Source organism: Fukomys damarensis, unplaced genomic scaffold, assembly GCF_012274545.1.
Source record: "Fukomys damarensis isolate Sample0158 unplaced genomic scaffold, DMR_v1.0_HiC HiC_scaffold_16, whole genome shotgun sequence".
Lineage (NCBI taxonomy): Eukaryota > Metazoa > Chordata > Mammalia > Rodentia > Bathyergidae > Fukomys > Fukomys damarensis.
Window position 1 is genome coordinate 27,511,060 of NW_022900928.1, and position 9,889 is coordinate 27,520,948.

General features: G+C 39.4%; 1 protein-coding gene across 6 annotated transcripts in view; it reads right to left on the reverse strand.

The window, feature by feature from the left end:
* Window positions 1-9,889, reverse strand: part of C2cd3 (C2 domain containing 3 centriole elongation regulator) — a 130,152-nt gene that overhangs the window by 44,658 nt on the left and 75,605 nt on the right. For all 6 annotated transcript variants that reach the window (XM_010603279.3, XM_010603274.3, XM_010603280.3 and 3 more), the window contains 5 exons: window positions 8,205-8,388; window positions 6,407-6,579; window positions 5,310-5,433; window positions 2,928-3,196; window positions 2,142-2,231 (listed from right to left, as the gene is read on the reverse strand). In XM_010603279.3, the coding sequence (XP_010601581.1) occupies window positions 2,142-2,231; window positions 2,928-3,196; window positions 5,310-5,433; window positions 6,407-6,579; window positions 8,205-8,388 (840 nt within the window). The remainder of the gene's footprint in view (window positions 1-2,141; window positions 2,232-2,927; window positions 3,197-5,309; window positions 5,434-6,406; window positions 6,580-8,204; window positions 8,389-9,889) is intronic.

Below are 9,889 nucleotides of genomic sequence, written 5' to 3' on the forward strand. Positions count from 1 at the left end.
AACTCACTCACTATGTAGCCCAGGCTGGTCTCGAACTCACAGTGATCCTCCTGCCTCAGTCTCCTGAGTGCTGGACACAGGCGTGTGCTACCACACCCAGCTCAAAGTGTTGATCTTAAGGCTTCTTTCAGCTTGGACAGTCTAATAAATGATGGCTTTAGTAATTTCTCATCTGAGTATTAGTTTGTTCTATCATTTTGAGACAGGCCCTTGCTATGTAGTTCAACTGTCCCTGATCTCAGTATGTAGCCCAGGCTGGCCTGGATTTGGAGGCGATTCTCCTACTTCAGCCTCCCAAGTGCTGGGATTATAGGCATGTGCCACCATACCCATGAGTTCTTTTGTTGTTGTTTTTTTTTTTTTTTTTTTTTTTTTTCCTTTTTTTTGGTACCGGGGATTGAACTCGGGTCCTTGCGCTTCCAAGGCAGGCCACTGAACCGTGGAGCCCCGGCCCCCATGAGTTCTTTTTTTTTAAAGTGGTTCTTTTTCTTTTTCATTTTTTGTGGTACTAAGGATTGACTCTTAGACCTTTGCACTGAACTACATCTCCAGCCCTTTTTAAAATTAAAAAAAAAAAAAAAGTTTTTTGTGAGACATGATCTTGCTAAGACTGTAAGTTACCCACATTTAGGTTGGATTGTAATCCTTCCACCCCAGCCTCCCACAGTGGTGGGATGACAGGCCTGTACCACCATGCCAGGTCTGACTACTTCTTTCTAGCATTATTTGGACATAGACATCTTTTGCTCTGATGAAAGGTATTCGAGCTTGAGAAAACTGGATAGATACTTTATACATCTGCATTTAAGAATTGCTTAGATTGTTCCTTGGGCTCTGTGATTCTATTACTGGCAGGAAGAGAGACAGAATGTTCACTTTAGAAGAACAATGACAATAAAGGCAAATGATACTGTATATCCTAAATTGTCTAAAAAGTTTATATTTGAGGAGTGAAATCTAATTTGTAGATTTAGAAGATGGTGCCTGCTCCTTAAAAAACTCTAGTAATTTTCAGAAGCAAGGAGCTGAAGTGTCCTATGTGCCCAGCCGTATGACAAGGTCTTTCACATATATAAAATTTTTCATTCGATTAAAGTTAGAAAAGCTATTGCTAATAGAATAGGGATTAGAAGTAGAAAGTAAATGTTCATTTCAGTAAATGTTCCCACAGTCTTCTAAAGTAGATATTACTTCCATTTTTACAGATGAGGAAAATGGATTTGAGAGATGAAGTAACTTGTTCTAGATCACAAATAGGTGAAATTTGAGTCCTATATCAAGTTGTACAGACTTCTCTTTGGCAGGTCATAGACAGGTCCTACTTATTAGGATACTGCTCAAATTTTAACTCACAATTAAATTTGGAGATGTGATAGGACTCTGGAATCTAGATTACACAATCCTAAGAAGATGGGCAATAGGAGGAAAACATCTACTGAATACCCACTGTGTGTCATGTAATTTCTTTTATTATATCAATTCCTACACCTTGTAGATTTGTCAGGATTAGTAACAGTTAAGAAGAGTTGGGCTCACAGAGGTCAAATAACTTGGTCAAGGTCACCAACTAGTATTAAGTGGGATGGGACCAGTATTTCCACATTGTTTTGGTGGTTGTATCTATTCTTCTGGGCTTTTATCTCACACCTTTAATTTCATCTTCAGTGATGGAGGATAGTAGTAAAACATAATAAGCGATTTCAAGTTCTGCGACTCACTAGCTGTGTGGTTTTGGCAAATCACTTGGCCTTTCTGAGCCTGTTTTCTCAACTGTCAGGTGAAAATAACAATATTCTATATCTTTGCTAGGCAACTATTCTAAAGTTCAAACAAGATCGGAAAAAATATTTTACAAAGTGTTATGTTATATCATATTACCATATTCACCACCACCATTATCTTTCTTAGGGGAGAATGAGTACACTGTTTTTAGTTGCTTTTGTTCTATTATAAGATCTTTAGAGTGATGGGGAAAAACTTTAAAATGCTTTTGGAAAAAATCTTTGAGGTACCCAGAAGAGTTCAGAAGCATGTGTTAAGGGGTGTTTCCTTCTGTATATTTTAGAAGGGAGCCAGATAAGATTACCTCTTGAAGGGAAGTGAATGGGCAAGGGTAGAGAGTGATAATGTAGGGTCCTTACCAGATCTTTTGATTAGCAGCTCTTTGGTCGGAACCTTTACTACTCCAAGCAGATACTCTTTGCATGACTGGATACTGGATATATCACTGACTGTTAAATTAAGAAAAATAAAAAAGGAAGAAGAAAAAAAATTTGGTGGTCTACTGACCAAGTCTTGTGTTTACAGATTTATATAACCTTCCAGTTTTCACTTTATCTTAGCATTAATAGATGCATTAAAGATTAATTGCTCATATTCTACACAAAGTCTGAATGCCCTTGGAAAAAATTTTGTTTTGTTTTTTGAGACAGGGTCTCACTGTGTAGTTCAAATTGGTTTTGAATTCACCATGTAGCCTAGGCTGGCCTCAAACTTGCAGTGATCCTTCTGCCTCAGCCTCCCCAGTGCTGGGATTATAAGCATGCACCACCACGAGTATGCCCTTGAAAATTTTTGAACATTTTATTTTTCCAATTTTAGAATATGTGCTGCCGAAGTGAGCACTGAACATTTTATTTTGAAAAAATTCTAGGCATACAGAAAAGCTGCAAAGTATTATAATGAACTGCTATATATCCTTCATTAGATTCACCCATAACTGCTCTCTCTCAATGCTATCTCGAAATTCTCTTATACACACTTAATACATATATTCTTATTTTTTGCTATATTCTTCAAAAGTAATTTGAAAAGATTATAATTTCTCACCTTTAAACACTTCAACATATATCTCCTAGGAAGGGCTACACCATTTAAAACAGTCACTTTTTAAAAATTCTGATTGTGATGCATCATTTGGTGCTCACCTGATTTGGTATTTTCATGATAGATAGCAAAAGTAATTTCTGCAAACTCCAATAGCTCTGCCAGGAAACAGGCCTCTCCACTACAGTGCTGAGTTACCAAGTTACACGGGAACTCAATGTGATGGGAGAACTCAGGGCAGAAGGAACAGGCCACAGGACGGGTTTGGCGCTGTTCTCCCTTGGGCAGGAACGAGAGATGAGCAGTGACAGAGGCATTGACCCCAACAGTGGCACTAAAGCGTAGAGTGGGTTCCTGCTCAGCCAAAGCCCTGTGGGGAGAGGAGTAGAAATGAGAAGTTATACATCGTGGTATTATCAGAAATCAGCCTGATTCCCTAGAAACTATCTCTGCTACTTCCACGAGACCACCAATATTAACCAACAGTAATTTTCTATCTAAACTTTTGACAGTATGATAACATCCTTTATTAGTAATCTACAGTACATGCTGGGGGGTTAGTTAATATTCATCCTCCTATCAGAATGACCTACTAGGGAATTGTACTGTCAGTGTCCTTCAGTCAAAGACCACAGGAACCAACTGTACTTGAAAAACTGCATTTACTGCTCATTGCAATGAGGAAAAATATATACCACAGGGAACTATAGAACATCTCAGGAAAAAGGTATCGGAAAAGACTTGTAGCACTGAACTCATATTAACCAATTTGGGGGAAAGCTCAAAGGAGCAGGGCTTTGTTCTGCACAATATTCTTTTTTTTTTTTTTGGGGGGTTTTTTTGAGACAGAGTCTCACTATGTAGTTGAGACTGACCTGGAATTCACTATGTAGCCCAGGCTGGTCTCGAACTCACAGCAATCCTCCTGCCTCAGCCTCCTGAGTGCTGGGATTACAGGCGTGCACCACCACGCCCGGCTATGTACAATATTTTTTATGGATCTTAGCTAGAAGGAGGAGAGGCTAAAGATAAAACTGTAACTCTGCTGAGACTGTTAATCCTATGTCAATTTCACTGGATTAAGAAATGTCTAGCTGATAGGCCAGGGATTTCACTCAGTGGTTCCGCCGCCTGCCTTGCAAACCCAAGGACCCAAATTCAATCCTTGGTACCAAAAAAGAAATGAAATGTGTAGCTGATTAATAGAGTACACTCCTGGGTATGTCTGGGTATGTTGTGGAGGCATGACCCTCACCAGTTGCTCTCTGGCACTCTTCCCCTGGTCTGCTTCCTGGCTGCCATGACCAAGTAGCTTTGCTCTGCCATGGTGCCTCTGCCTTGGATCCTGCTGATCACAGACCAAATCCATGAGCTAAACAAAACCTTTCCTACTTTAAATTGTGGGTGTTGGATATTTCATCCCAGTGATGGGAAAGTGACTAATATATCTCCCTACATGTAGGAAGCGATAATGGTAGGCAGCAAATGTGACAAAATCTTAAAGGAGAACAGGAGTTTAAGTTTACAGTGAGGGAGAATATTAGAGCCAAGAGAAGGATGAACAAGGACATGAAAGAGATGAGGAATCCAGCACACTGCTCTGCAGTAAGTGTTCTAGCAGAGAAAACAGTACAAGGGCCCTGAGGGGAAAATGTGCCTGGAATTCAGAAGCAATAAGAAGGCCAGTGGCTGGAGCTGAGTAAACAGAGGAGAATCCAGCAGGATAAAATGAGGTCACAAAGGGAACAGTGGGGTCAAACCATGTGGGATCTTATAGCAATTTAAGGACTCTGGTTTTTACTTTGAATGAGATGGAAAGTCACTGGTGGATTTTAAACAGATACATGACAAGGTCCGACTTGTTTTCATATGATCATTGGCTAATATTATTATTATTATTTGGTACTGGGGATTGAATCAGGACCTTGTGCTTGGGAGACAGGTGCTATGCCACTGAGCTAAATCCCCTGCCCAATGGCCATTATTATGTTGAGAACAGACTGAACAGGAATGAGATTCTGGAAAAACAAGAAGTGGTGTTCAGGGGTTGAAGTATGTGAATCTGAATTTATAGAGGAGTTGCTGTGATTGGTGTGGTATGGGGGTACAGTATCTGACTGTAGGGGTAAATGGTTAAGAAAGGTGAGTATAAAATTCTTGGAAAAGGTCAAGAAACCAAATTTCAATAACACTAGGGCAAAGTCTGTGAATGATTTACTCACTGAAATTTTGAAAAATTTTCTTTCTTTTTATTTACTTATTTTTTTTGGGTACCGGGGATTGAACTCGGGTCCTTGCGCTTGCAAGGCAGGCCACCAAACCACTGAGCTAAATCCCCGGCCCCGAAAAGTTTTCTTAAAAGTGAGCATTGTGGTTAATGAACCAGGAATTGCACACAAAAAGTTCAGGCAAATCTAATCATCATCTTGTAGGGATTACAGTAGAAAAAGGTTTAAGAATTGGCTTTTCTAAGGCGGACTTACTTGGCTGCAGCTTGCAGTCCACAGGCTCTGATAATGTGGATGGAGATGGAGACAGTTCGGGCGGCAAGAACTCCCTCTGCTGTTCTTAGACTACGCCGGTACCTTATGCCCACATCCAGTAAACCTGAAGAATGAGGATAAATAGTGAAAGATTAAAAGATTGTTTAGAAGAATCTGTTCTACAAAACCAGAAAGTCTTGGTCAGGAATGCAGAAAGAAGAGAAATACTACAATTCAAATGAATGATCAGGGGCCTTAACAGAGAAGCTGATCATGGTCAGAGCCACATTCAGTATTGCACTTTAGGTTTAATAACCACATGCCATCTTTTAATAAAAAAAAAATTTACCATCTTACTGTCTTGTTTGAAGGAAAGCTTTAAGGAATAACATACAAGCTAATCAGTGAGGGTGAGGAGGATATGGCAGGATAAGACTTTTGTTTTGGCAGAGGCTCTTCAGCAAGCATGTATAGCTACTTGATTTAGGAAACCAGTATGAGATAAACTCAGAGGGTAGATCATACTGATGGAACTAATAATAGGCTGTGACAGCTTTCAATATTCCAAATAGTTAATCTCTTGAAATTTGAATCCTACCTTTCTCCTCCCTTACAGTGAATTACCAGTTCAAACTCACTATATTCCATCAATCAACATCTGTTCATGTTGTCTTAGAATAATAGTACTATGAGTGTACCTTTAAAATACTTAAAATTAATGTTAGGAAGACTTATTAAATGCTTACATTTTCAGCAAATTTTCTTTTTTAGTACCAGGGATCGAACTTAGGACCTTGTGCTTGAGAGGCAGGCAGTGGAACCACTGAGCTAAATCCCTGGCCCATTAAATGCTTAAATTTAAGGGATATGAGAAAGCATTATTTATACAAAGTCCATGGAACTATGACTTTTCCAGAATTGTACGCAAAATTTGAAATTTACATTCTTCACTCATTTTTCTGAAAAGTTGTCTTATAATGTTTTAGATCCTTATGGGTAAGTACCCATAAAAGTGAAGAATCACTAATTTTGAAAGAAAAGGGAGATATGTACATATACCGATCTTGAAAGGAAAAGACACATTAGTCTTCAATTACCTGATGACTGGCTCTTCAATTCTTTCCTGTTCTCAAACCTGGGGATTAAAGGAAGATTAAAGGTCTGTATTCCCACATCCTCACGGTGCTGCATGGTTACCATGGCACAGATCCTCGATAATGGCAAGGTTCCTTTAGCAACCATCTGGTCTCTCACATTAGGATAATAGTATCTATGAACCACAAAAGCACAAATTGTCAGTTGGAAGAATTAGTGGGTGAATGATTCAGTCTGTCCCAGGGATTAACTTTCAATATCTTCTTATCCTTGGAGCCTGATTGTTCCCTACTGGTAATATGTAGCTCTGATTACTTCCTGTTATATTACATGAAGAAGCAACTCCATAAATTAGACCCTGAGTTCAGGACAAAGCCCAGTTTCCCAACAACTCTCTGTTTGAAGTATTTATCTATGTCTTAGACTCTAGGAGTAGACACACACTAAAGCTTCCAAACTGCAGCAGCAGAAATGGATTTAGATGGAGCAGTCCAAAACTTTCATGGCTCAGGCTTTTCTTTTAAGGCTTAGGCTCTTCTCATTTGGAGGAGTAATGAATATTTTTCATTTCCTACCCTATTTCCTTCTCATGGCAAAACAATTTATTCTTGGATTACAAAGTTGTAAATCAAGCTGGGAATGGTGACACCTACCTCTAATCTCAGCACCCTGGGAAGCTGAAGCAGGAGGATTCAAAGTTTGAGCCCAGCCTGAGAAAATGAGCAAGACCATGTCTCAAAAATAAGGATGGGGATGTAGTTTATTGCAAAGGCCGTGAGTTCAGTCCCCAGTACTGAAAAGAAAAATGTTATAAACCAAAACTAGGTGGTTTTAAAAATCTCTTTTCACTTTCTATCTGACTGAATTTAAGAAAAGGTCTGATGTGATAACTCTTTCCTAGTTTTGTTCTTTTTTTTTTCTTGGTACCGGGGATTGAACTCAGGTACTTGTGCTTACAAGGCAGGCCACGGAACCGCTGAGCTAAATCCCCAGCCCTAGTTTTGTTCTTAATGTGTTTCTTTTCTTTCTTTTTCTTTTTTCATTCCAGTAGTGGGAATTAACCCTTGGGCCTTGGGCACACTAAGCATATTCTGTACCATTAAGCTATATTGCCCCATCCCCCTTTTTGAGAAAGGGTCTAAATTGTCCAGTCTGCTCTTGAAGTTGTGATCCTCCTGCCTTACCTCTCAAGCTGCTGGGATTACAGATGGGCACTGACACACCCAGCTTCCCTTCTTTTATATTCACATTCTCAATCATTTTAAATTGGTTTCTTGGAGGTGTAGTACAAAGGCGAAGACTGAACATCTGTATACATGCCAGTATATTTTCTGGAAATCATCTACCAATGTTTGGAACATTCAGTGGAATTGTATTTTGTGAAGGCTACTCTTCTGGTGGTGTAAAGAACTGATTCTAAGAAATGAGTTTAGAAGTTGGGAGATCCAGTTAGGAGGCTATCATGGTAATCAGGCAACATATGGTATGGGCCTGGGTTTAAATAAGGTACTAAGAAAAGGCCAAAAATAGTTGATATCTAAAAGATGGTAGGAGGTAAAACTAAGAGGATTTCACTTCCAATGTAAGAGAGGTTAGAAGGATGAGATACAATGCTCCCAAGATCCTAACAAATTTCAGTAAAAAACAGAAAGGAGTTACTGTCAAATAAAAATAATATAAAACAAGGGAGAAAGGGCTGTTGTCTCCTTCTGATAATTCTACCTTGGCTGGCAAAGGATAGGATGCTCTTCGATTGTGCATGTTCTCCATAGGCACAAGACTGGGTTATCCATACTGTACCTGCACCAGATTTCAAACTGGACTCCGCCTCCAGGCACAAGCCCCTGTGCAGAGAAGGCACTTAGAAGGAGCCTTTGTACTGGAACTTCAGTTGGCAACAGGAGAGTATGATGGTGCTCACTGTTAAAGATGGGATCTGGAATGCAGAGTGTGGTTGCAGTTCTAAAGGGCTTCAAAGTAATTCCTTTGGAAAATAAAAACAGTTCAGAATATTCAACATGACATTTAGTCTTTTGTGTGTAGTAGGACAGAACTACTTATATACACAGTATTTCAATTTTATATTTTGGTTCTGGGGATCAAACTTGGGTACTTGCGCTTGCAAGGCAGGTGGCAGCACCACTGAGCTAAATCCCCTGCCCCACAGTATTTCAATTTTATCCTCACAATTATTGTTACTTCACAGGTATTCCTACTATTACTTCACATATGAGCCAAAGGATACCTTAAGAATACACAGTTACCTGAAAGATCTTAGAGCTATTAAGTCCCAGACCTAGAACTGGGACCCATATTTTCTGACTATGTTACTATTTTTATTGATTGATTGAGACAGGTTCTCACTATGTAGTTCAGGCTGGCCTTGAATTCACTGTGTTATCCAGGCAGGGCTCAAACTCATGGCACTCTTTCTGCCTCAGCCTCCTGAATGCTGGGATTACAGATGTGCACCACCGTTCCTGGCTAGTATTCTTACCAAAGTCCACTTCTCTAATGCAGTGGGTGCAAACCTTTAGCACAGATGCTATTTGTTTTTAAGACAAAAGATGTTACTATACGAGTTTTCTCTAAACTAAAACCTCAATATTCAGATTTAATTGCAGTGTTGGCACTTGGTGATAAATCAGTGGGTTCTGAGTTGCAGTTTGGGCACGTGTCTCTAAGAGGCTCACCATCACTTCCCTAGTGGCTATGATCTCTTTAGTTTTTATGATAATGTAGAAGAGATCCCTTTGTTCATGGACAACATATTGGGGTTCCAATTTCTCCACATCCTGCCAATACTTGTTAGTGGCCTTCTCGCTCCTCTTTAAATTATAGCTATGTTGGTGGGAACAAAGTGTAGCTCATGGTGGTTTTGAGGTACTTTCCCTAAGTGACTAATGATGTTCAGAATCTGCTATGGCTTGTAGTTTGTCCCCAAATGTTTCATGTACTGGATGCTCAGTCCCAGTGTAGTGATGTTGAGAGGTGGCAGAACCTCTAAGAGCTGGAAACAGTGGGAGGTGGTTAGATCACTAGTAGTGCCACCCTGTAAGAAATTAATGCTGGTTTCACAGAGTAAGTTAGTTTTTGTGAGAGCAAACTCTTATAAAGTGAGACCGCCCATGTGCTCAACTCCTTTGGCATATGGCCATCTCTGCTCTGCTTCTCAAGTTGTGACTCAGCCAAAGGGACCTGTCAGAGGCTGAAGTGATGAAGCCATCCAAATTTGGCCTTTCAGCCTCTAAAACTATGAGTTAAAAAAATCTCTTTATAAATTACCCACCTTTAGGTCTTTTAATACAGCAACAGAAAATGGGCTATTACAGTATCTTTGTAAGTGCTTACTAGCTACTTGTGTATCTGTGGAGCAATGTTTAGTTGCTTAGTTTTCTACTGAGCTGTTTTTTAAATTATTGATTTGTAAATTTTTAATATACTACTCTGTATATACATTTCTTTTTTTTTTTTTTTTTTTTTTT